Consider the following 27,197-nt stretch of genomic DNA (forward strand, 5'->3'; position numbering starts at 1 on the left):
GGCCCAGGAAATTGGATTCGGCCTTTTCTTCATGCTAGCCATGCTCGAAGGCTGATGAGACAGAGCCCCACAGAGAAGCTTACCTGAGGAAACCTACTTTGTTGGGAGGTTCTCAGCCCGGACATGAATATGTTGGTCCACCTCTGTCTTCTTTGTGGTCTGAGTGCTGTTGTGACCCCTCAGGATGTCACGCAACAAGCTCAAACGTTTCTAGAAGAGTTTAACAGGAGGGCAGAAAATATCAGCTATGAGAGCTCCCTTGCCTCATGGAACTACAACACCAACATCACTGAGGAGACTGCCAGGAAAATGGTAAGTGCTCCATCCTGCAGGTTTTACTGTTGTTTTCGGAATCTGCTACTTTCTAGTTTATTTTGATTCCACTGAAGTTGGTTGAAATTAGAGTGCTACTTCTTTGGTAGCTGTGGTTCAGTTTCAAGAGGGAAGAGGGGCTTGCTTTAATGTAGCAATGCCTCACTGGGGCTGCCTGGGCTACTACCAGCCTCTACAGCCTAGGGTTGGTGCCTGGGCTGCCCTCGCACTGCAGGGGGGTGGCTGGAGTCTGGGCTTGTCCCTAGCCATCACCTTGAGTCACCCTGGTGAACGGAGGGAAAAGGAGAGGGAGCACTGCATGTTCGGCTCCAAAATATGAGCTGGATGGAGAGACATGCCTTCTTCTGCTCGAGGTCCACCACCACCAGTGCCTCCTGCCACGGCGTTTCTGTGTGGGGCCCCTTTCCTTTTCGAGATGGCACAGCTCAGAGGGGATGGTCTTATCCCAGGGCCTGGGCTAGGTGCTGCCCTGTGGCACGAGGAAACAGGATTCAAGTCTTGTGCCCACCTGAGCTCAGGTCTCCCACTTTTCCTAAGACTGAACTAACACTGCGCTTTTTACTGACACAGACAATGCTGTCTCTCCTCTGTTGCTGAAATTATTTTACTTCTCACTGAATATGCAAACATTTTCTGCATGTAAGCTTTCTATTAAATATTAGCTGATGGTTTTATATAGTGGTCCACACTCCACACCCTTTACCCAGTGGGGGACTTTTCCACCCCGGTCCTCATTACTTTTCGCATAGTCAAGGCTGTTGGTAGACTGCCTGGAGGTATTAAGCTGGGAAAAAATGAAGTGAGATCATGGATTTTCAAATGCCAGCAGTGAAGTTTGTAGTGCAGTGCTCTAGTACGTTGGTTTGAAAGTCAATTTCTATCTTCAGGAAGGACCACAGCATTTGTACTTACGCTATCATGCAACACAGTTCTCCCTGCTTCTCAGCACCAACATCTAGCTGTCCCAGCCAACGGGGTCTCTAGGCAAGTACTGCTTATCAAGAGCAGTCAGCCATGATCTGGCTGGTTACTGGTACTGCCATGCCTCAGCCTAGCATCTCATAACCTTGGAGTCTTTCAAAATGAACAAAACCACCTTGAATTTTGTGGCTGTGTGTGTTTTAAAGTTAACTCAATCTTCAGAGGAAAACAATTCAGAGCATAAAAATGAAGCTGAACATCCTACATCTACTTTTGTGTAATGGTTTAAGTCTTCCAATTTGTGGTCTTATAGCTTGATTAAAACATGGTTTAATTATCGTATTTCTTAATTAAAGCAAGGACCCTGGTTGCTGGAAGAAATCCTAATGACTAATCATTGTCAATCTGGAATGTTTTCCAAGGCACTAGGTACTTAAACTGTAATGTTTCCAAACACGTAAAATGAAAGCCCCATATAGTACTTTCAGCATTAATGAGATAATAAAATACATGAGGAGATACCGGCAATAAGAACCAATTAGTCCAGTGCTCAGAGAGAATGTTTTCTCTCACTTGATCTCTTCAGTAGCGCTGGTAATAAACCCACAGCTTCCCCTCCTCCCTTTCTGCTGGAGGAGCAGAGTTAATGAATACTGTCCCTTCTGGCTCCCTCCCGTCCATTTTCCTTGTTAATTGGGCCACAAACCCCATAACTATTCCTCTGACTTATCAACCTGTTCCTCTAATTGGGGACCCCCCTCTTCTGCCCCGCCACTCCTGAGGCACTTCTCTGTCCCTGCTCAGGATAAGGAGTTCAGAAACAGATGTACACAGTGATGCTCTTCCTCTGGGTGCTTATGAAGCTCTTGGCCACTGAGCTTTGCAAGCTGCTGAGTGGCGGCGGGGCTGTTTGCTCTGCTCCCATGAAGGGGAGAGTTTGGAAAGCCTCCCGGTGGTGGCTGTCCTCCCACAGAGGGGCTGCACGGGCAGGGGGTGATGCAGAGATGGGACTGCCAAGGCCTTACATCTGCCACCGCCTCTCTCCACCAGAGCATAAAGCAGGTACAGTGGGTTCATCAAGCATGGGGCTGGACAACTCAGGCACAGCTCTGGCAAAAGTGTTAGCCTCGCCACATGTTTGCACAGCAGGTGAAGGGTGCCTGAAAGAGCTCTTCAGGCACAATATGACATTTGTGTTTCCTGATGACTCAGCAGGGAGGGACGGGCATTACAAGTGCTCTCTTCACAACCGGGGAAGCTTTGGCATGAGCATAATTAATTAAACTGTCCCTAAGACCCAGGTTAATTAGTAGTCTTCTTCTTGCCATTTGGGATGGGTGCTGATGTGCTAAACTATGTACAAACATATTTTAAAAAGATGAATAAGACAGTCCCAAATCCAAATACTGTTCTCATGTTGCTACTTTGTGCACTGAAATTTGGGAACTTCACGTGTCATGGTATGTAACTGCAGCAGTGGTAAAAGCAATCTCACGCAAAACATTGAGGTTTTGCACGCCCAATTAAGGCACCTATTTAAAGCCTCCTATGCCCACGTATAATCTTTTATTTACAAAAACTTCAGGAGAAAGTGATATTTGCATAATGAAAGGACTCATTATCTTGGCTGCTGTCTGTCACTGCTGCTGAAACAGAAACGGGGAATGACATCTGGGTCACAGAACTCTTGTGCCCTGGCTCGTACCTGGTTTCTGTTAGGCAAGGGTGGGTGAAGAAAAGTACTAAGGGAAGCATACGTGGTGATTTAGAGTAGCAGGGAACACAGCACAGTGGTGCTGGATCAATTACAACAACTATGGTGTGATGAGACACTCCTGCTTTTTGCTGTTTCCAAAGAAAAATGGTTATCTGGGTGTGTGACTATAACAAAGCCAAAAAGTTCTCCAGCTGTTTCACTGCACAGTCCAAGTGCTCAACCCTCAATCCTCAGGTGGTCTCCATGAATTAAGTTCTCCCCGGAAGTAACGTTTTTTTCTCACTGGGTACATCAGGCTGCTGCACTCTTTTGGTGGAGTAATTCAGGGTTTGTGTGAACCCCTTTCAGAACGAGGCAGATGCCAAGTGGTCCGCATTTTACAGTGAGGCATCCAGGAACTCCAGCAGATTCCCGTTATCCAGCATCCAGGATGCTCTCACCAGACTCCAGATCCAGAGTCTCCAGGACAGAGGATCATCTGTGCTGTCACAGGATAAATATGACAGAGTAAGTTGCTGAATGTAGCTCATTTTTGTCAGGTGAGTTGAGCTGCCTCCCACCACACCCCTGAGCGAGGGCATGGTGCTGTCACCACCCTGCTTGTCTCGGGATGATGCTGTCTCCCAGCATCAGTATGGAGAGTGTACCTGTACAAGGTGCTCATAGCATTACAGGACTGGAGGGGTGGTCTGGCTTTAGGAAGCTGGTTCTCATTCAAGTCAGCAGTTTTGCCATGTAATCCATGCAATTAATTTCAAACACACACACGCCTCAGAGTTGTCCTTGCATAAATGGCTGGATTAGTCATAAAAAGAAAAGAGGACCTGTGGTAAATGCTTGGCTAAGTCCAGACCTAGGGCAATGAGCAGAGATAGGTGAAAGGACATTCAATGAGTCAAAAAAGTGGAGGTGGAGGAAGACTGACTTTCTCTGCACATGTTGCATTATCAAACTGTGGAAAAGAGGGGATACTTCCATGCAGTGGGCCCCCTGGGATGCCTGAAATTGGGGAGGGTTGGTGACCTCCTTCCTCAGAAAGCTGCTGAAACCCATCAGGATTTGGCAAAATTGATAATGAGATTTGACATTTCTACTGACAAGTTCATGTAAAAGGCATGTATAGGGATAATGACTTCATGTGGAATTGGAGTGAGCAGCTATGCAGACTCAAAAGGGATTTATAGCCAAACACTTGAGGGCTAAATTAGTTTCCTTTTGCTGAAGGTCAAATTGAAACTTTTCATTGAGTTAGGGGATCCTGCAGTCCTAATTATAGAAGGATCCTGAGATTTTTCTGCTAAGATAGCAGTGTTAACCACCATGCAAGAGAAGCAGTGGACTGGCTGGATCTCCTCTCTGATCCAAATGAGATGTGTTTCTGGAAAGACAGATTTCCCTTCTGGGAATGCTGACAGTTCACATTTATTTTGGAGCACAGCAGTGCACTGATGGCAATGCTGTCTCTGTTGAGGAGGTATTTTCTTCAGTATCCTCCTGGTTTAGACAGTTGTAGTTTCCTAGATAAATAGCCTTTGAGGCTGAAATTGTTGGTTCTTGCTTGAAAAGTGACTTTTTGTACAGTCTGATGGGATTCTGTAGGAATATGTAAATATTCTTCACTGATACAAAAATTTCCCTGGGCACCCAGTTATTTTAATGCTGACAGAGATAAAGTTAGAGCTAGTAATTTACTACCCCTCCCATGGACAGCTCTACGCAGCTCTGATTTAAAGCTTTAAATGAGAAATAACATAGTCCTAAAGGAAAAGCTAAAAGTGATGCATGTTTTTCTAGAGGTATGAAAACCTTAAAACATAAAAAAAAGCCTCAAACCAGAGCTATATAGCATAGCTTCTGAGACAGAGCTGAATGATTTCAGATGCATTTGGCCTTCAGCTGACCCAAGACATGAGCTGTAACCTCTCTGTAATGGAATATAAGCAGATCTATGCAATTAGTGTGATGTGATGTTAAAAACCACAAGCAACAGTCAGCCTGGCAGCATCTGCACAAGGGGCCCTTTTTTTTTTGCCATTCAAAACCACAGCCTACCTGGAAAGTTTAGGTGGGTCCACGCTTATGGAAGTTCATTGCTAAACTTTATTGTTTTATTGCTGCTGTATATTGATAGCTCTCTTGTGACAGTCTGTGCTCATTAAATCCAGAGCTCTGTCTAACTGGATATTAAGAACCTGTAGATTACATCTCATATTTGGGAGATTATCTGTCTTTTCCAGCTAGGTACTGGTTCGGTAATGCATTTAGGCAAGTTCTTTCATTAATCTCTAAGAGCTTAAACATATGCTTGAATGTTAAGCTGGTGGCTGAAGTATTGAATCAAGCTCTTAAGGAATTAGCGTAATTGGCTGTTATTTTGCACAGGGTGGGTTTCTAATGAGCTATCTCGCATCTAACTTGCAGCTGAACACTGTGCTAAATACGATGAGCACCATCTACAGCACTGGGACCGTCTGTAAAATCACTGAGCCGTCTGAGTGTTTGGTGCTGGAGCCAGGTACGGTACTAACCACTGCCCCTACTGTGTCCTTTACACTCAGGGTTCAAAAAGAAAAAGCCCAAGGGTGGATCCTGACTGCAAGAGAACAGGCTGTAGTTTCAAAAGATATATTCTGCTATCTAAATCTTAGTCATAATTTAATTGCACCTTGCAGTTCAGGGACCTTCAGCAGGATTGCTGCTCATGAGACATACTGTCTCCTACTTGTAGTAAACAAAATTGGAGAGGGCTTCTCAGCTTGCGTGACAGCCTGCCTGTCACCTGGGGTTTGGCTACATCACAGAAAGTCTATCCTTTTCCCCTGTCATCAAAGTCTTGTTGGACTCAATGTTATGTTGAGGCCAGTCCCAAGAATGCTACCAACTTAAGGGAAGCTAATGTAGAGAGAGCATCTAAGAGACTCATGGTCTGCTCCATGTCTCTTAAAGAGAAGAAAGGGATAACCTTAAATCAGAAAAGGACGGGGTAAAATAATGGGATATATCAAACACAAAGTGTTTTCTTCTTAGTTCATGAAATTTTTTTCACTTTGGCTCATTTGCCTGCTGTGAAAGAAAAATGCAGAGATTCTGCTTTTTCAAGGCCTAGAACTGATTTTTTTTTTTTTCCTGACAGGTCTGGACACTATTATGGCTAACAGCACGGATTATCATGAGAGACTGTGGGCCTGGGAAGGCTGGAGAGCTGATGTTGGCAGGATGATGAGACCATTATATGAAGAGTATGTTGAACTTAAAAATGAGGTTGCAAAGCTTAATGGTAAGTCACTTTTTTTTACTTTTTTCTGGCTTCCAGAAATTAACAAACATACTGCAGTCTTGCACAATTTGCACTGGAATTCAAAACCCATACTTTTTTACGCACCGATGAGCTGCACTCTGCACATAATTTGCTCTTGGTGCGCACATTGCAAGGCGAGAAGCAATGCAGACAGGTGCCATTGACCAGATCAGACATCTGTCACCAGCCTGGAACAAAAGAGGGACGCCTTTGTTGGCACCTTTCCCAAATGCTGTAATGTATCAGTGCCCGTCATTACATACTGCCTTAGCCAGAACTTCACTGCTTGTGACTTATGGGCAAGCATGCTCAATTTAAACAACTTCTGAGCGCTGCTGGTGATGAGTCTTGGCGGTGCCTTCTCTTTTCTATCAGCCTTGACCTTCTTGCACCAGCCACAAGCAGTGGTACCTTTGTAAGCATTATGCCCTAACTGGAATGATCAGATTTGGTAGGCCTGGGCCAGCAGGGGCAGCCAGGTGCTTAAAAAGGATTTTACACTAAGGAAGTGTGCTTCCAGTCAGAGATCTCCACACAAATCATAGGGAACTGTCTCTTAAATGAACAGGAATGCAGGTGGCTGCTAATTTTCTTTGGGGGGCTTCTAAAATAACTTCTGAAGTAGCTACGTCATCTGTCTGTTGGACAAACGGCAGCTGTATCATCTACTTTCCTATACTCCTTGTTTTGTGAAAATTGACAAGCTAAAGCTAGGCACCAGGAATAAGAAATTATAGTCCACATAGTTAGACAGGAAAAAAACCCAAACGTTAAGTAACGGTCTTTATGACCTTCCTCCATACCACTAAGGAAGAGACCTCAGCTATGAGCCATTTCTACTCCAGGCTTGATGGAGCTCAGTGGACTGGAAGACTCTGTGGAACTGGGAGATGCATTGCAATTCTGGTGCCTTCATCTGCCCTGGTGGTTTTGTTGCTGCAGGAGGAGGCTCATATTCAATATCCACCAGCTTATACTTTCTGTGAGAACCCCTTAGTTTCCAGCCTGAGCAGAGGCTGCCCTCCCTCATAGCTGCAGGAGCTTCAGTCAGGAGTGATGATTTCCTTTGACCTCTGTCTCCAACTGGAATGACTCTAATTAGCAGATAACCATTATTGCAACTTCTGCATTTCTTGGAAATCTCCCATACCTGCATGTTTGTGGGACAGAGCCTTGGGGGACCACTCTCCTTCCCCTAGACCCAGAGCTTCTTGTGCTTTGCTGCTTTGCTTTGGGGGAAAGGCTGCAAGTTTGCATGGGATCAGCAGAGAGCTGTATTGCTCCTGCAGACCTGAGCAGTGCCATGTGTGGTGTCCTGATGTGATGCATCTGTGCTTTACAGGTTATTCTGACTATGGAGATTATTGGAGAGCAAATTATGAAGCAGACTATCCAGAAAATTACAAATACAGCCGTGACCAGCTGGTCAAAGATGTGGAGAAGACATTTGAGCAGGTAGAGGCAGGAAAAATCTCTTACCTTGGCCACAGGGCTGTGTTTTGTGATGGTGGACTCATGTGTCGATGTTGTGAAGGAAGATGAGACCTGCCCTAAACTGGCTAATTTCAGTCTACATGGGGTTAACATATGTTGGGAGACATACACAGCATTTTCACCTCTGCAGCCATCCTAGGACCAGCTTGGTCCCCTGAGGCTGCGCTGTGCCAAAAGCTGGGAAAGAGGGAGCTGTGCAGATCCATGTCTCTCCTCCAGATGGGGCCCATGGTGGAAAGTGTGTTTCCCATGAGATAGCATCTAAAGTTAGCAATGGTCCCTCCCTTGTACCTGAGCAGGACTTCTGTGGCTAGGATCTGGACTCAGTGCTTGAGCCCTGAGGCAGGGGACAAAGCTCAGCTGCAGGTTTGGGGTACACTTACCTGCTGGGAGAATTTTGTCAGAGACATCTTTGAGGATGTGTTTAGGAGGGATGAATGGCATAGAGCAAAGAGAAAATAATTTGTTTCCTTCTCTTCCTCTGCCTCCAGATAAAACCTCTGTACCAGCAGCTGCATGCCTATGTGAGGCACCGGCTGGAGCAGGTCTATGGCCCTGAGCTCATCAGCTCCACAGGATGCCTCCCTGCTCACTTGCTGGGTATGTCAATGTGGCCGTGTCGCACAAGCCTGACTCTGTACACAGGACAGTCACCTTCAAGGCACATGGGAACAGAGTAATCTGCCTGTTTAATCAGGATATTAACAAACAGGTTACAGATAAGAGAAGGGGAGAGGAGAAATGAAGAAGTCATCCCTGGCAGAGATGACATAGGTGCTTAGCAGCAGAGGCAGATAGGGAATTCAGGTGTCCTCCATCCTTGCCAGAGCTGGTGGCACCCAGCTCAAAACTCCAGCACTGGGCTGGGACTTTTCCCTCCCCTCAGCAGCACTAGTCTTCCTTAGAAATGAGAGTTTCAGAGAGACTTGTTTTTCGTTTTAAATCTTATCCTAAACTCCCACATTTCATGACTTTGCTTTCAAAGCACGAAACATCAAGCTTCTGTAACTGATGTACATGAACACGGCAACGGCAATCACGTGGACTAACAACATGGATGTTCAGTTGTGAATAAACCTTCAGGAAAGCGATCGGTCCTGAAATCACATTGTGGTTGGATGTATAGGAGTCCCTGTTTGTGTCACTGCACAATTTATAGAACTGTCCGGCACTTTTGAACAATACCTAGTCAATAATTTAAAGTATTTCTATGTTTCTCTCTTTTTTGAAGGTGATATGTGGGGTAGATTTTGGACAAATCTGTATGCCTTGACCGTTCCCTATCCAGCCAAACCAAACATTGATGTAACTTCTGCAATGGTTGAAAAGGTAAGACATGCCTTTATGCAATATGCATTATGTAACAAATCTGGATGGTATAAAAATTATACACTCTCAGCTGCTCTCTAGAAAACCATAGCTGCACTAAGGCAGACACAGCCACCAACAAAACATTCCTTTCCGCATCCCTTTTTGCTCTTCACCTTAGTGTGTTCCTGCATTTTCCACTGTGCCTTTTCTTTAGCTCTTCTGCTCTCTTTCTTCTCTACCCTCTTTGACTGGCTTAATCTTGGCTCCATTCTATTTTCCTTAGAGACACCTATCCATTAACAGATATATTTTGTACATATAAATATTTCAGGAGTCATGGAGTTGGCTGGTATCAAATATGACCTTTGCCAGCCATCACCATAATCAAATAGTTTGTATATCGCAGGGGTTTTTTTGCCAGTCCTGTTTATTTGGATACAGCTAGGAAACTGCAGTGCTGCCTCTTATCTTTTGATTACTGCATAGCACCATAAGGTCTGTGTTTGAGATCTGTAGTGCTAACAGCCGTGACAGCACCTTTACCAGACTGAGAACGTGGTTGAAGATACCTCGCTGTAGTCCTGCCTGAGCTTCACTTCTTTTATAAAACAAAATGTGATCGGTGGAATTTGATTTCTGAAATGTCATTGTTCACCTGAAATCTACCCTTCTCTCATAGGGAGCACGCCATACAAATGTTACGCTGGCAAGAGAAGGAATAGCTAGATTTGATTCATAAGCAGTTTGTACAAGTCTGCATTACTCTCACCTCTGTTTTACAGTACTGACCCTTTGTAATCATAGATTGGTATATATTGAACTACCACCGTGAGGAAGGAAGCATTACTTACAGAGCACTGGCGCAAAGGCTGGGCTCACCCTTCTTGGTGGATGTGCTCACTTTAGGATTCTCATCCAACCGAGCTGCCAGCCACCTGAATCTCTGCGAAAACAGTCCAGTAAATGCAGAGCTCCTGCTATGTGAATAATAAAGCTGCAGAATGACAAAAATATTCTGGACATTAATATGCAGTTACAATCTGATAAGTAACTCCTCTAGATACATTTGCGAGGTTTTATGGTTCTGGCCGCGATCTCCTCTCATGCTTATCTGCTGGGAGTGCAGCTCTGCTCCCTCGGATGAGCTGTCCCTGACTGAAGTGGCTGAAGGGTTGGGTCCCAGATCTGACATGTTACTGACAGGAATGCCTTTTTTATCTTCACCATCTTATCTTTGTTTAAGGGCTTCTCTGGTCTGGGTCAGGTGCTATCTGCTGAACCTCTGAAGTGCAGAAACCTATTTTGTTTGTGGTGAAAACACTTAATTCCAGTTCCCAGCAGAATTTACAGAAGTGCTGAAGGCAGGCACTACCATCTTACTCACAGTAAATCAGGTGCTGATCTGAAGTCACTGGGAGATAACGATGAAGTCAGCTGCCCATGTTAAGCCATCCGTTGGGCACAGGCTCCATGCAGAAGCAGTGGTTAATGGTGGTGTTGCCTCTTTCAGAAATGGGATGCAGTTAAAATATTCAAAGCTGCTGAGGCATTCTTCTTCTCCATTGGCCTCGAGAAAATGACTGAGGGCTTCTGGAATAACTCCATGCTCACAGAGCCAACTGACAACAGGAAGGTTGTCTGCCATCCTACAGCGTGGGATCTGGGGAAAAAAGACTACAGGTACTGGAATTACTATGACCCATTTTTATGCCATCTCCTAGGACATTCATATTTTCACTAAAGGTGCACCGTGCTGATTTAATCTTTTTTTTTTTTTTTTTCTGGCTGGTAAGAGGGAAAAGGAAGACAAGAGAGCAGGGGTCTTGTGGGACTGTAAACCTTTCTGTGTAACTTTCTGTGAAGACCTAGGGACTACTCTCAAATTTAATCAGAGAAGTCCCTCTTATTTATATGAATTAGAGAAATAATGACTATATCCCAGGGCTTAAGGAATAAGCAGAAATGTGGGTGCTTGTGGATACCAGTGAGATTTGTAGACACCTGCACATTCTGCAGCAATAGCACAGGGTCCCTGGGTAGCAAGTGAAAACCTCCTGATAGCCCACCATCTGTCTTTAGCAGATATATGCAGTTTCATGAAAATCCATCAGTCTCTTCCATATTTGGGAAAGGAGAGGGACAGCATGTTCCCACACAATGAAGTCTTCTGAGACAAATTCTGTCCCCTCTTGCAGTCCCTGCAGTTACTGGGGAAAGAGGCTGGTCCCCAGGAAAGCCTTAGTGAAAGCTGCCAGCCTCACACCTCAGCAGTCTGGGGAAGGTGAAAGGAAACCCTACCTGAAGAAATTCCTTTACTAAATAGTACCTATACAAGGATGAAGTAGCAGGAGTCACTGAAACACAGGGTTTTTTACACTGCTATCTGCCTAAATTTGATGGTGAGTACTTATTCCAACACACAGAGTAAGTTTATTGACAAGTTTCAGAGAGCAGCTGCTTCTCACAAAACAGCAAATTTCTCTTACTCCCAGAACAATTTCAAGGTGGCTGAAAGTGTTTTGCTGAGTTCCCCTCCAAGCATCACTCTTGCAGGAGGAACTGCACCCCATGCTAGGACCGGGCGCCCAGGTTTTGTGAGGGTTAGGGGTGTTCGCAAGCTCTGGAGGCTGCTTTGCTTTGTGGTTGCGGCAGGCAGGACTTGGGCAGCAGCTGGCTAGGCCACCGTCTCTCTAACCACAAACACTTCGCTCTGGAGTGCAGGATCAAGATGTGCACCAAAGTGACCATGGACGACTTCCTGACCGCGCACCATGAGATGGGCCACATCGAGTACGACATGGCATACTCTGAGCAGCCCTTCCTGCTAAGAGGCGGCGCCAATGAGGGCTTCCATGAAGCAGTAGGTGAAATTATGTCACTTTCTGCAGCTACTCCTCAGCATTTGAAATCTCTTGACCTCCTAGAGCCAACTTTCCAAGAGGATAAAGGTAAATAAATGTGTAAATATTATATATTTCAGTGAAAGCACTTGCAGGCCTTATTTTGTAGCAGAAGATTGTGTCTGCCAACTGAATGATCAGCTGAAAGGCTTCTGAAAATCTTTCTCCACTAACTTACCAGAAATACTGTTTTTTTTCCCAAATGACATTGTGAAGCAAGGGTCACTACTTTATAATGCTGATACATAATTCAGAAACAAATAGCTAGCACTTCATTACCTTCAGTACTGAACAACTCATCCCAGAATCTTCATAGTTCATTTATATGAGCCTCCAACAGTCTTTTCAGTTTCTGTTGCATGAATCTGTGCGTGTCTCTACCAAGGTATGTATTTAGCAGTTCCAATGAAACTGAAACCTTGAGAATTACATCTCCCACTTAAGTGAATATTGAATGGACAACATAGGTGGTCCCTCATTATAATGCAGTTTGTCTGGCTTCTTTGAGTATTACCTTGTAAGGATGGAGATGTACCAAAGTCTTCAGCTCAAAACTTCCCAGAGGAGGATAGTGAAATGTAAATGCCAAAGGACATACAGAATGGTATACAATAGCTAAGTGATTTTTTCTCATGGTTGTTTTTTCAGTAATATTCTTCCTTCCACTTTTTCCATAGTGAAAATCAGTAATTCAAACCAGATGTAAGCATTAGCTGTTAAAGGAAGCAACTTTAGCTGTCTAATCAGATACTAATTGCTACCATAACCATTACCGTAACTGCTTCTCTCTTCAGAAACTGAAATCAACTTTCTGCTCAAACAAGCACTAACGATTGTTGGAACAATGCCTTTTACTTACATGCTGGAGAAGTGGAGGTGGATGGTGTTCAGGGGTGAGATTACAAAGCAGGAATGGATGAAGCAGTGGTGGGAGATGAAGTAAGTTTGAGAAACAAAGAGGTTTTTTTGCAAATGAACCTGCAAAACCAACCCTTCGTAGTTACTCAACATACTGAGGTGCCAGTGCCCCCATAGGGCGAGGTCTGTCTCTCAGGGTGTTTCTGCAAAGCCTGGTAGAGTGCCAGCCTGAAACACCCAACAAGGTGCAGACAATGTCTCACCAGCCATGTATCCCCATTAGCACTGTGTACAGCCCTGGGCAGCTTACCCTGCCTCTCGGCAGATTTTTTCCTCATTTCTAATGTCAGCTTCTCTGATAAAGACAGCCCACAGCCTTCACACAGGATGTTGCAGATCCCAGGATCAACATTGCCATCCCTCTGACGCATGCCCCAAGACATCTTTGTAGCTTAAGTACAGCCCTTCCCTATGTCTCATTGAGCATACGCTCTGGTTTGCTCACCACCTCCTGAAGGACAAGTGGAAAGTGAAGTTCATCATAGTTGCCAACCTGAGAAGCATACAGATCTTAATCTACCAAATATCTGTGCACACTCCTCTGTTTTGCATTTCCTCCCCATTCTAGACTGGTTTTGGAGGCAAATTGTCTGAAAGACTCCAGACTGCTTCCTTCCTTTCTTATGTATTAAGATACCACCTTTTTTGGTCAAGAAAATACAGTTCCCTTGGCAAATAATAACCAGAGGTGCATTTTCAGATTATGCCCACCAGCCAATCTATTTCCAGCACCTTGGAGCTCAAGATTAAAAAGTGGTTTCAATCTGACTGGAGTCTGACATTTCCTGGGTGGGTTAACATGGGGGCAGAAAAATGCAAAGAAACCAAACAGGCCCCACACTGAAAATGGAGCCTGCACTCTAACACGAACACAAACAGTGAGCCTCCATCAGCAAACAAAATCTATAATAAAACTTGATTTAAGCAAGCCTCCTGACCCACTGTAAAAACCAGTCAGCTTCAATTTATTCAAAAGTAGCAGAGATGTCAGAGAAGCGGAGAATGACAAATTGTTCAGGGAAGCTTATCACATCTGTTGCAGAGGCACTGCAAAGCTCTCTGCTGGAACAAGGCCTTGAAATACAGGTGTACGGAAAAGATTTCCATATTAGCTTGTTACTATTTTCTGAATTTAGGGCATGGGTTTGTTTCCAGAGTACTGCTCAGAAAAAACACTCTCAGGAGCGGAAAATAAAGAGAAACCTCATTCCCAACTCAGTGGCACAGCAGGCCATAGACCTTTTGGGTCACCCAGTCTCTGTAAGCACTTACCCAGCACAAAAATGTAAGTGTTAGTCTCCAAACTCGGGATGGCCCAGGGCATGAGGTATGTATGTGAAGCTCATGCCTTGTAGATTATTTCATACTACTAATTGCTCCCCACACATCTTGCTATTGTAGAAATCCCTTCCTTGCACTATCCATTTCAAAGCAGCTTCTTCTTTGTGGTCTCCAGCTATAGAGCAGTACTTATTTGGGGTTACTGGGAGCTGTATGGAGTTCTGTTTAGAAGTAAGAGAGGTGCCCATACGTATCAGATAATACAGAGGAAGGACAGAGTCAGATTATTTTTCCTTATTATATCTTAACAGAAATCCTGTGTTTTTCCTTCATCCCCAGGAGAGAAATAGTTGGCGTTGTTGAACCAGTCCCTCATGATGAAACCTATTGTGACCCTGCAATGCTGTTTCACGTGGCCAATGATTACTCATTCATAAGGTAGCTCAGTGTTTAATTCATAGCTTATGTTTTGGGTACAGAACAAGCCCCAGCTACTTGAAACATCTACTGGTGAGTCTCAGGACACAATCCTATTTTGTTTAAAGCCCTGACTGAAGGTCACTGATTTCAGCGGAAGATTTTCTGTGGACATCAGGGGCTGCTCCACAGCAATCTCTGAGCAGGGACGAGGCTGCTGAGCTTCTTGCTGAGCAGAGCAGCTTCATGCTGCCATCGGACTGGTGGGAGCACATCTGTATGAGGGGCTTGCCTCTTGGGAAGACAGCATGCCCTGTACCACTGTCACTTCGGCCATGCACATGCAGTCCTGAAGCAACTAACTATGGGTGTCCCTCCATGTCCCAGACATTTCATTTTAGAGGGCTCAGCTGGAGCAGAGAGTTGGGCCTTAAAAATCTTAGTCGCTTCTGGTTTATGTGGCAGCAAACAGATTTAGGGCTCTTCTGCTGCATTTGATCTTGGCATTTTGTTAAATCTGAGTTAGCATAGCCTATAAATATCAGCTGACCTCGTTCCCAGCCGTGTAGCCTCCCAAGGCTCCCAGGAGTGCCAGCTGACACAGCAGAGCTTTCCAAGGCCAAGGGCTTGCAGGTTTCCTTGCCAGATGACTAATAAAACCTGTGCCTTCCTTCTCCTTGCCCTTCCTTTAGGTATTACACCCGGACCATCTATCAGTTCCAGTTTCAGGAGGCACTTTGCAAGGCAGCTAACCATACTGGCCCTCTTCACACCTGTGACATTACCAACTCCAAAGCAGCTGGTCAGAAATTGAGGTAACAAAGCGAATTTCTCACACATAGTAAACTAGAGTATACCAAAGTGTAATTCATCCTTGAACTCTTCTGGAGTCAATGAGGTTGCATCAAAATGGACTTAGTTTGAAAATTTAGCATATGTTTACTCCATTTATTTTGTCAAGTTGACTAAATTTATATCCACTGAGGATCTAAACATCAAAGGTTTAATTGCCTGTTAATGAGAAAATAATTTATTTTTATTAATAGAAATGATGGGAGGAAGGAGGGAATTCAGAAGCAAAAAAGAAAACTTTTATACCAATCACAGATTTTTTTTTTGCTAGATGTCTAGATGGAACATGGCAATAACATATATTACCTCTCCTTCCACATGCACAGACAATTGCTTGAATTAGGCAGATCCAAGCCCTGGACTCAAGCACTGGAAAGTGTAACAGGAGAGAAATACATGAATGCAATGCCCTTGCTCCACTACTTCGAACCTTTATATAAGTGGCTGCAAAGAAACAATTCTGGCAGATACATTGGTTGGAAAACAGACTGGGCTCCATGTACGTACGGCTTGTGTGTGAATTAAGGACACTCAGTAGTCATCAAAACCCTTGACCAGAAAAGTCCCTCCCTCTTGTAAATGTTGAAGGCTAGGGAAGCAGGGTTATGGGAAACGCACACTGAGCAGTAAGTTTTAGTCATGGGAAGGCAGACTGGCTTCCTCATGGCCAAAGCTGGAGAATTCAGCACACGTGGAGTTTGTCAGAGCCTCACCCAGTTTTCAGAAATAGAGTTTATTTTTTCTAATAGTGGCAGCAATAGAAAAGTGGGAGGGCTGTGCAGAGGGAAGAAAGACCAGAGGCTTGGAACTACATGGTACCTGCCTGAGAGTGACGTGCCTGTTTTGCAGGGCTGGGAGCCACAGGTCTTGGGAGCCAGGGGACACTGAGCTAGGGGCATAGGGATAAACCAGCACTGAAAAATTACTAATATTTTGTTTGCTGTCTTCTGCTAGGCAAAGATGGGAGCTCAAGGGGAGGAAAAAGGAGATGACCATGAAAAAATGCATTTTTCAGCCTATTGTGGTGACATTGGGTGTTGAACCACCCAGGTTATATATGCGTAATCGCTGTCAGTACTGGAAAGCACTGTAACTCTTACAGTGCTGTGCCAGTCTCTAATGGTAGGATTCACCTAACCGGACACCAACATCTGCATCTGAGCTGCTCATTCCCAATGGCGGGAAAGAGGGGTTTCCTTCAGGAAATGTCTAAAGAAGACCAGAGGACTGCACTCTAGACGTGCTCTCTCTTTCTGTCTACTACAAAGCCAGACTTGGGTGACTGACAGCTCAGATGCGGAGTTTTGCAATAGAGGTGGCTGAAGGGAAACAAGATCAATCCCACCAAGCTGGCCAGGGGGAGCAGGGGAACCTCTAAGGAAACTCTAGCCATCCCAGCATTTCCCAGGGACAGAAATTCTGTCACTGCAGCTCTGACATGGCCCTTGTTTCTTTTTAAACCAGATTCTGACAATGCCATCAAAGTGCGCATCAGCCTGAAGTCAGCACTGGGGAGCCAGGCGGTAAGTGAGTTTGTGCTGTGGCACAATTCCCATTGCTTGGGCAACAGAGATGTTGTGCTAATGGCTCTCAGAAAATAAGGCAGGGTATAGCTGATCTTTGTGCCTGAAGAGTGGTATCAGCTCAGTTGAAGGGTTATCACATAAAAGATGTCTCATCTGAGTTTGTGGTCAAGACTCCATCTATAATTAGTGGAGGGATCTCCCAGGGAGTGATCCCACCCATTTTAAGAAAGACATCTCAGCTAAATGAGTTGAGTTATTCTGTGGAGGTACTGATAATTTTTTACCTGCTACAGGACAGGCCTGGAGGGCAGCATAGGGGAACTCATGTACCTGAAAATGGCTATATATTCCCCAGCTATGCTGGTGTGTCTAAATAAAGCCTCTACCTAATTAGTTCTAGTTTCCATTATCACGGCTATTGTGGCTGCCTTCAGAAGTTATTATTAGAGCAGCTACTTCACATTTAAATGTGGGGTTGAATCCCACTCTCTGTTCTCAAATGCTCTTGATTTCACACTGAAGCACTTCTAGCAGCATCCCTTTGTAGGTTTTGTTTTCCTGTTTGCTGTAATCTTTCCAGGCCCTGATATATTCAGCTGCCTCCCTGTCCTCCAACCCTTATGCAGAGACAGCTTTGTTATTAAGATTGTGGGGGGCAGTCCAGCTGCTTCTCTTTCAGATGAGAAGGGCTTTCATTCCCAAGAGCTTGTCTGCTTTCCCCAGTTACACCAGCTGGCCCAATAAAATGTATTACAGCAACCAAAAATACTCATCAAAGCCAAAGACGGCTTTTAAGATTTTAAACAGAGCATTGCCTTAGCCCATTTGCTTAACTGAGGCTGAAAATTTGCTCCTTATTCTAGATGTGCCTCTTTATTCTAATCTCAGAGAGGCAGTGTAGAAGGCTTAAGTGCAGACACTTCATTCCTGTTAATGGCCATTTTCACCTTGCAGAACATTAGCAATTTTCCAAGAACGAGTATGTCATCAAGCAGGTCATTTAGACCTGCGCGTCGGAGCCTATTGGACTAGCAAGGACACAATACCATGGGCTCATTTTTCATACGAATTGATGCTCTCGCTTCTATCACTCCCTCACATGCAAGCCCCACTGGAGTTCTATTGCTTCCTAGACTGCTGAGTCGAGTTAGATACAATTCAAAACTGATATCAACAGCATGAAAAGGTTCCATATTACAACACATTTATTAGTCATTATGGTTAATGTTTATCTTAATACCATTTTTATGCTTGCCTTTTGCCATCATAGTCTTTTGTTGTGCAATTGAGCAGCTGTAAAACAATCTCATACAGATTACTTGATTTGAATTATGGTATGGATGGTAGGTTCCTAAGCTCTGAAGAGCAAGTCATGCATTTTCCTCGCAAAACAAGCCCACATCACCAGCTTGCAGGAAACCTTTTCCGTTCAGTAGCTTTCTGCCTCCCCACAAATTTCCCTTACGCTGAGCTCCTGGGGACGTGACTCTGAATGCTGGTATGCCAGCAGTGGGTGATGGTAGATGCATGACCTGGCATAGAGAAAAGGCAGGGGGAACCTTGGGCAGGAATCTCAGCCTGGCTACAGAGCAGTATGTTTTGGCTGCTTTATGCAGCTCACAGCACACAGAAGCCAGGAACCCAGTGCAACTGTTTGTTTAAGATGTATTTCAAGCCGCGTTGCACCACTAGGACAGCAGAAAGCATTCTGAGTATGCCAGCAAGTCTTTTTGTATTTCTGCTCTTTAGCACTGGATAGGGCAGAAAGGGAAAGACACCCTCCCCCCACTGCTGCAGAGGGAACTTCACTGGGGGGACAGCAGGAGCAGCCGCAGTGCACACAGACAGTCCTGCGCCTCTCAGCTATGTACCCTGGCTGTTACCAGCACGGAAGATTCAATAGCCTGAAGTTCTGGCAAATTAAGCATCCAGACTCACGGATGGGCTTACACCAGCTGTGCCAGAGCATGTGCTGCTGCAATTACCCTGCTAATTGTTTTCAGGCTGATGTGATTAAAGCTGCAGCCGTAGCATCGCTGTATCACCAGTGTAGCTGATGAGGCTGAAACACCCACAGCTTTGCTTCAGCTGGGGCTTTATGAAAGTGCCTTCCCAAGGGAAACTGTTACAAGACCCCTGCTGAATGACTCAGGGTCTGTCTTATTTAAAATAAGGGGTTCCAGGAGTGTCAGTTCCCTGACTGCCACTTGAAAATGGGACCCCTCTTCAAACATTAATTCACAATTCCCCAGTGGGTAAATGTCACATGTATGATTACGTTATAAAAGGCTGGCACAAAAGATGGTGTTAGGAAATGGAAAGCTGTTAGCCTGCAGGCATTTTGATGGATTTTAGAATGGAAAATCCTTCTTTGAATTAGAGGCCAGACTTACACTGTCTTTCAAGTCACACACGGGATCTTGTAGGGAACATGCTATAGTAGGAGAGAGGCCCTTGGCAAAGTTCATTTTGCTCTGAAAGGCAAAGCAGCCTCTGTAACGAACAGTGAGGGCCAAGGTAGGTTTCTGAGATGCCTAGGGAAGGCGTGTGGGTAGTCATTACTCAAACACAGATCAGAAGCCAGCTAGGTACTTCCCATCCACACAGCCTGTAATGGTATTTATAAAGGCACTTGAGAGGCACAGTGGCAATTAAAATACATCATACTTAAAAAGACAAAATATATAACATGGAAACAAATAAATGATTAAAAAGCTAAGATGCTCAGTACGGAAAGCAGCAGTAGAGGAATCAAGCTCAATTAGCTCCTGGTTAAACAGGAAAAAAAAAAAAAGCCCTGCAGAGCCTAAAGATGTTGGTGAGAAATGAAAAATTGAGAACCCCCGCACAGCAGCATCGTAGGCTGTGACGGTGAACACTGCCAGCTGCCGGAGACAAGAGCGGTAACAACGAGAGGGCTTCAGCGCAGGGCTTTGCCTGCTGCCCAGCAAGCAGGAGAAAGCCGGGGGCATTTGGTGACCGAGGCAAAGGTGACTGAGAGCTTCAATCCGTGCTAGTGGGAACAGCCAGAGCTGGCACAGCCCCTGCCCTCTGCACACCGCCGGGCTCGGGCTCGGGGCTGCTTTGCTAGCAGGGCCTTCATGTCACCTGCCCCTTGCCTGAGGCCTGATCCTGCACAGACTGACAACAGTTTTTGCTCTTTTGTCCATGTACTTCTCTCTCTCTGTTTTATATCAAGTGCCAAGAGGAGGACAGGACTGAAAAATGTAGATGGGTTATATAAAGCCTCTTACAACAGAGCCACCTTCTACCACACCTTCCCAAATGATACTCGAGAAAGTCAGGAGCTGTGTAAAACTATCACTGACAGCATTTACAGGCATTCCTGCTCAGGTACCATAAACGCAATTAAATCTAGGCCTTCAGGGGATAAAAAAAATGCCAGAGTTCAGACAGGAATTTTCCCTTCGTGCACACGTGGTGTTGCATGACAGACCAGGCTGCATTATCAGCTCCTGCAGTGGTTTTTGCCCCCTGCACAGCTCTCAGTTCCTGCCCCAGGGAAGCTGTTTTTGACTTCCACCGCAAATAACTTTGGACTCATAAGGCAGGCCGGGAGGAGCCTGCACACAGGCAGTGCATTTTTTTATATCACCTTATCTATTCTCCAGGGAAAAACAACAAATATATGCCTGTTGCAGAAATAGTGATGCAAAGAGGTTTTTTACCGAAACAAAACAAACTCCAAACAAAAATCCCAGCTCATCAAGCAAATAAATGAGCCACCTTCACACAACAACCCCACCACAGTGTTTCTCGTTCTTAAAAGAACAGGTCTGTAAATAAAATTATGTGATTCAAACGAGAGCTAAATTATGAAATCTTTAGACCTCAAACAGAATGCACAGTATTTAGTAGGAATAATGTTGCTTCTCCTGCCTTTGCTCCCCATCGGGCCGAGAGATGGGCTGGGACTGCAGCATCTTCAGCAGCCCATGTAACGGTACCAGAAATTGCCGAGGGACAGCATGATGCAGTGTCGTGTAGCGGGGATGCCTCCTTGGTTATTCCCCTGCAGAGCACCCAGATTAATGGAGCTAAAATGTTTGAGTATGTTCCTGAAGTGCTATCATGGCACAAATAAATAATACTGAAGTGCATGCCAAGCATTACAATTGCTGTTTCTTTCTAGAATTATTTCTTAGTGTCAGATAACTTGCTGTCTCTGATTAATTTTTCTTGTGCTGTTTTTTGCAGTATGGATGGGATGAAAGTGAGCTCTTCTTGTTCAAATCATCTGTCGCCTATGCCATGAGAAAATACTTTGCAGAGGTGAAGCAACAGGATGTTAAATTCCAGTGAGTGGCTTGCTTAATTGTGCCAACTATGTCTATATTGCTTCTAGTTTGGTAGTGGCATGAATTGGTGGAATTATATTGTGCCTTCTGTCAAATGTAAGGTGATAGCAAACAATGTCAAACATCAGCTGGTTGTAAAAGGCAAGATGCCAGCTTGGTTACATGCTGTCTTTTCTCTTCACTCTGGAGTCTGAAGTTTAGGAGTAACATCCTAAAGATAGGTAACTTCAGAAGGTGCAGAAGGCTTTGTATCCCACTGCTTATTGGTGGAAGTGAGCCTTGAGAATTTGTGCCTGACATATATGGGACTATCAGGGAAGACACATTGATTAGAAATAAAAATTTCTAACAATGTATGTATATGATACTGAATATCCAAGAGGTTTTGGGCCAAGGAAAGATAAACTTGATTATAAAGCACTAGAATTCTAGAATCTTACCTAGGTTCTCTTACAAATATAAAATCTATCACCTGAAATTGATTTTGGTAAGAGAACCAACCCTTTTTATTAGGTTTCTTCAAAAAATTTCAGAAGTTATCTACTTATGCTATTTGATATTACTTTATAGAACATCAGCCATATAACATCTAGGATCTACTCCCAAAGGAATGTAAGGACAAAGGATTTTTTTTTTTTTCACTTGGTACTTCACACATCACCTCATTCATGAGACCTGCCCCAAACACTCTCTGTTCTGCAGCTGATTATGCGCTTTGGAAAATTACACCAAGGATTGTCTTAGGTACAGGATAGACTCTCTCCATCTAAAGTTACAAATTAGCACATAGAAAAAGAAATTCTGTCAGGAAAATTGATTTAACTTCCCAGTTGAGGTCACTAGGAAGCATTCACTCAGTGTAAACTGACGCCATGGCATTGCCGATCAAACACAACTGTTCACTTGCCCGAATTTAAAACTAATGTCATGTCAACAGTTAAAACCCCTTTCTTTTCCATTTCTCATTCAGGATTACAGATATCCATGTTGGGCGACAGACACAAAGGATCTCCTTTTACCTTACAGTCAGCATGCCAGGTAATATCAGTGATGTTGTGCCCAAAGCTGACGTGGAAAATGCCATCAGGTGAGATTTTTCTATCTGGGGAAAAAAAAAAAGAAAACCAACCAGGTGAAAGGCAAAGCAGTGCTCATGGCAGCAGAGGCAAAAAGGGTGATAAGAAATTTAGTTCTGCAGTTAGTATGGAAATAACGGGATGAGAGAAACTGTTATGACAGAAAGAAAAAAGTCCATCTATCTGATGGTGTCTTGGACAACAGCCAATGTAAAATGCTTCAGGGCGCTTGTAAAACTGCTATGACACACCTAATTGTATCATACCTTGCCAGAAAATATAATTGCTCAGACTTTAGCAGGAACTATTTTATATTCTGAAATACAGAGCCCAGTAACAGTGTGTACATGCACGTGTGTTTTCTTCCTCTCATTAATGAAAAATTGAAGTGCAAGAATTATTGTTAGCAAGGATTCCAGAATAATGATGTATTAGAAAGACAGCCATATGTATTTAATTATACAGAAAAGAGGTCAGAGCAGGAGCTGGTTCCTACTTATGGGTCAATGAAGAGCTCTTTTATAGCACAGTATGACGTCACTCTGAGTCATTGTTGGAAAAATGGTAAATAAAACTGCAGCTCTGCAGATGGTCACGGATAATGTACAGTGGGAAATGAAGAGGGCACAAATCTAAAAGCAGCAGCAATATGAGATGGGGTTGTAAAGCAGTGAGATAAGTTGGTGAACCAAGGGAGAACGATACAGCTATGAAAGTCACTGTCTGGTTAGCTAGCACTCAACAGCAGAAGCAGAATTTCAGGAAAAACAAGGCATGGAAAATCACTAAGGGAGAGGATTTTCAGGGGCAGCGAAAACCACAAGAGTCAAAACTATGGAAGACTGTAGGAGGGAAACAGGTCAAAGCTGTGGTTGTCTGTTGCATATCTAGGAAACTTCTGGATAGCCAAGAATCTTAGGGTAAAGAGAATGAGGGGCAAAATGCAAATAGAGAGGGAGATCAGAAGGCTGTTTGCCTCATTTTGATAAATGTTAAGATGGAGTTTAAAAGTTCATACAGTGTGTGAACATGTCAGTTAAGCTGCAACGGGTTAAGGGCTTAATTTACTGTGGTTGTCACTCGCCACCCTCTGCCAAAAGGAACGTGGGTTTAGCAGTACCTCCTGTGCAGCCTTTTCAATTGAGCAGTTCAACAGACGCACTGGAGACTTATAAAACAAGTAAAAACTATTTATTTCTTTCCAATAAATGAGTGAAACTCTTTGAATTTGCTCTTGATGGCAGGATGTCTCGGGGACGAATCAATGAGGCTTTCAGACTGGATGATAACACACTGGAGTTTGTGGGCATACTTCCAACCCTGGCCACACCTTATGAACCGCCAGTCACCATCTGGTTAATTATATTTGGCGTGGTTATTAGCCTGGTTGTCATCGGAGTTATTGTCTTGATCATCACTGGGCAGAGAGATCGCAAAAAGTGAGTAATATTTTTGAAATTATGATCATGACCATCAGGAGACATCCTGATGATTGAATCATCAGGGTGCTTACAAATAGGCTGCCAAATCTAGCTGAAGCAAATTAGGGAATTAAAGCTTATTATCCCCCTTCCATCAACAGTGATAGCTAAAGGTTCAGCTCCCTGCCTATCAGCGCACGGCATCTTTGGCAGCTTAGTGTGATTTCCCCATCATCAGCAGTTTAACAAAGGCATCTGGATGCTGTGGCCGCAGGGAGCTGGAGCGTGGCCAGGCTTCTGCCAGCCCCACTGCAAGGTGGATGGAATGGCCTGCTGGGGACACAATGCCTCCTCCAACAGCAGAGTTGCCCACATTCATCAGCACCTGCAGTTTTCAATAATCTTGTCGGAGGCTGTCCAGCAATGTAATTTTCCTAAATATTGTTGCATTAACAGTGATATAGCTGGTTTGGTTTTCTGTGTCTCTCCATTAATGGGGTTTCTAAGAATGTGGTAGGTTTGCTACAGTCCCTCTTAAAAGCAACACAATTCCTTTTATATAAATATTCCCACTTAAACACAGTATTATTATCCCAGTAGGGGATTCTGAGGATCCAGAAGGACTTGAACAGAACAGGGGCTACTAATATAAAATGAATTTTCATTACAGGAGAGCGAGAGAATATGGGAGTGAAGCAAGATCAAACTGTGAAGAGGAGAACCCTTACGATGAAGGGGGAAAAAGCAACATGGGTTTTGAATCACCTGAAGAGACACAAACATCATTCTAGAGGACACGGGTACACTAATGGTTTCTGGGTTTTTTCATTTCACTTTTAGCAATAGTCCCTAGCAAGGACCAAAACGCTATGGATGTCATCAAACATAATGTCTTCTGGTTGACCATTAATCTCCTCGTCCATAGAAAACAACAACAACTAAATCTGCTGTTTATGTGGTAACTAGAAAATATGCAAAAACTGAAGATACATATGTCCTGTGGCTTTTCTATGAATTATGCGCATAATATTACACACTATTTGTGCTGCTTTTCGTAAATGTGCTGCATCCAACTTCTTTTTGTTTCCTCTGTAATGAGATATAAAAACTTGGAAGTATACACTTGTATACGATCAAGACAGACATAACTCATATTCCTAATGCCCATGAGGAACTTCTTGATCTTTCCAGATGGAGACCTAGAAAGTGCATCTAATAGACTGTGAAGAAAAAACCCTGACCACCGGAAGAACCTTAGTGATGAAGAACTCAATTTGATATGAAATAACTGCAATTTTTGCACCTTTAGGAAGTTTGTATCAGTGTAAAATGGATACTGGATGAAGACTAACAGGCACTGGATCTTTGTTAGGAAGTTGTAACATAAGTTATTTTTCTAACTGTTTGCTTGATAAGTATTGTAGAGACCAAATAGCCCATGCTCCCTCAAAAAAAAATTTTTAAAAGATCTTTGTGTTATGCTGTCATCTAAAAACAGAATAAACTTCCTTAATACTAAATGATCCAAGTTGTTTTTTTTTTTTTCCAGTACCTTAACCGTTGCCTCCACTATTACAAATAGTGCATTACAAATACTGCGTACCACAAATACAGATTGTGCTATTACCTACAGGGGCCAGTAGACTGAGGCTTGGGAGGTTCAGGTTTCACCTGAAAAAGAAAAGCTGTTTGCCAGGAGGGTAGTGCACCACTGGAACAGGTTGCCTATTCCATGCTCTGCGAAACGCTGTGGGATCTCCACCTTTAGGATCATTCAGAGCTCAGGTAGACAAAGGTATGGCTGAGTGAGTGGTGAGGACAGTCCCACTCTGAGTGAGAAGTTTGGCCAGATGACCTCCAGAGGTCCCTTCCAGCCAGCGCTTCTATGATTCTGTGTCCTGTAGGTCCTGTGCCATACCTGCCATCATGCCAGTGCAGTTGTTCTGTACACGCCAGGGTCACTGAAAGGCACAAGGGGTCTGCTCAGTCCTGCATCCTGACAAAAAGCCAGTAGCAAACATGAGCCTGCATGAAAAATGTTCAGCAAATGCACAGACTCTTAAACTCTCGGGCCTCCAAAATTATCAGAAACTGTAGAAAGCAGTCAAACATATATCTGAAAACAAACAGGTGGGCTCTGTGGGCTCACAAAACACAAATGCTCCACACCCATTTCCTATTTAAGAGACAAGACCCTTAAATGTGTAGGTTCAAAATGGTAGGCAGATGATACCGATTAACTGCAAACTAGATAGGAATGTAAAGGAATGAAAAGAATTTTTCTTTAGGTTGCCTACCTATACCACATATCCTATTGCCATAACATCTCCAAACCTTAGTACTTTAGCTGAACTTTTAAGATAAATAATTCAACTGTATGTGGTCTTCCCACTTACCGTGCAGTAACAGAAAAAGGGAATGGCAAAGCTGGAAACAATCAAGTAATATTATTAGTCATGCCAGCCATCTTCAGATCAGTTGCTAAGATTAACATTTCCATTAAGGCAAAGCTTTCATTTCAAAGCAATTAATTTTAAAAGCTGTGCTGTGAATCAAAAAAACACCATTCAGAGTTGTCAACACATAAAGCCACTAAAAAATGTAGCAGGATGTTGGAAGAACAGAAATAAAAAATCAACATTTATATGAAAAAAATCAACGACATGCATTAGCCCCAACAATACCTCACATCTTCCCTACTGGGGGGGCCCACCCACCCTCCTCTCATATTTTATCTGGGTCAGCACTGCTTCCTGGCCCTTTCTCCGAGTCAGCACTCTTTGGCCCAGCTTGAGGCACAGGCAACATCATACCATGCCCCACCGCTCCCTCATGTGCAGCCTCCCATAGCTCCTCAGGCCTGCGTAGATCCCCACAGCCATTTGCATGACCCCGACCGCTGCTTTCCCTCAGACATGTGCACAGGTCCCCACGCAGACAGGGATGCACTCTGCTAGCCAGCTTCCAGTGCTGGGACCAGGCAATGCCAGCAAGCACAGGTGCTGAAGCCTCTGGCTGGCCAAAGACCTTCAGTATTTTCTCCCCTCTCCCCATGTGTCTGCACCCTGCATTTCTCACTCCTTAGGTTCAGGTGAGCTCAAACCAGGGCCTGAGAGGGGTCCCTGCTAGGGCCAGGCCAGCTCGACCAGGGAAGGGGCAAACACTCGGAGGTATCACGCACTGAACTAGCTCAAATATAAGGAGAGAAGAGAGGACTTTTTTTCAGACCTTACTTTATTTTAAAACCCCTTTCTTTTATACATATTACATCAGCATTTTACAAATGTCAGTGTCTAAGTTTAGATGTCTCTGCTATAGTTATGTAGCTTCAGATGTATTTGGTATCTCTAGCCTTCTTGAAGTTAGTACTAATCTGTGTAGTGCTGTGCACATTTGGAATTTGGGTGCTCTTA

General features: G+C 44.1%; 1 protein-coding gene across 2 annotated transcripts; it reads left to right on the top strand.

Moving 5' to 3' along the window:
- ACE2 (angiotensin converting enzyme 2) lies at positions 1-25,298 on the top strand. Of its 2 annotated transcripts, XM_064470250.1 has the most exons (19): positions 1-312; positions 3,320-3,478; positions 5,393-5,486; positions 6,105-6,248; positions 7,612-7,724; positions 8,255-8,363; positions 8,995-9,092; positions 10,585-10,754; positions 11,796-12,022; positions 12,769-12,913; positions 14,513-14,611; positions 15,283-15,405; positions 15,769-15,941; positions 16,907-16,965; positions 21,187-21,287; positions 22,258-22,374; positions 23,608-23,802; positions 24,455-24,584; positions 24,976-25,298. In XM_064470250.1, exons 1-18 carry the CDS (start codon positions 124-126, stop codon positions 24,573-24,575), a joined length of 2,436 nt encoding a protein of 811 aa, XP_064326320.1. In that variant the 5' UTR covers positions 1-123; the 3' UTR covers positions 24,576-24,584; positions 24,976-25,298. The 2 variants fall into 2 exon arrangements, with proteins under 2 accessions (XP_064326320.1, XP_064326244.1); XM_064470174.1 differs by having other exon boundaries at positions 24,455-25,298.
- The last annotated feature ends 1,899 nt before the right edge of the window (positions 25,299-27,197 follow it).

Source organism: Phalacrocorax carbo, chromosome 1 (genome assembly GCF_963921805.1).
Source record: "Phalacrocorax carbo chromosome 1, bPhaCar2.1, whole genome shotgun sequence".
Lineage (NCBI taxonomy): Eukaryota > Metazoa > Chordata > Aves > Suliformes > Phalacrocoracidae > Phalacrocorax > Phalacrocorax carbo.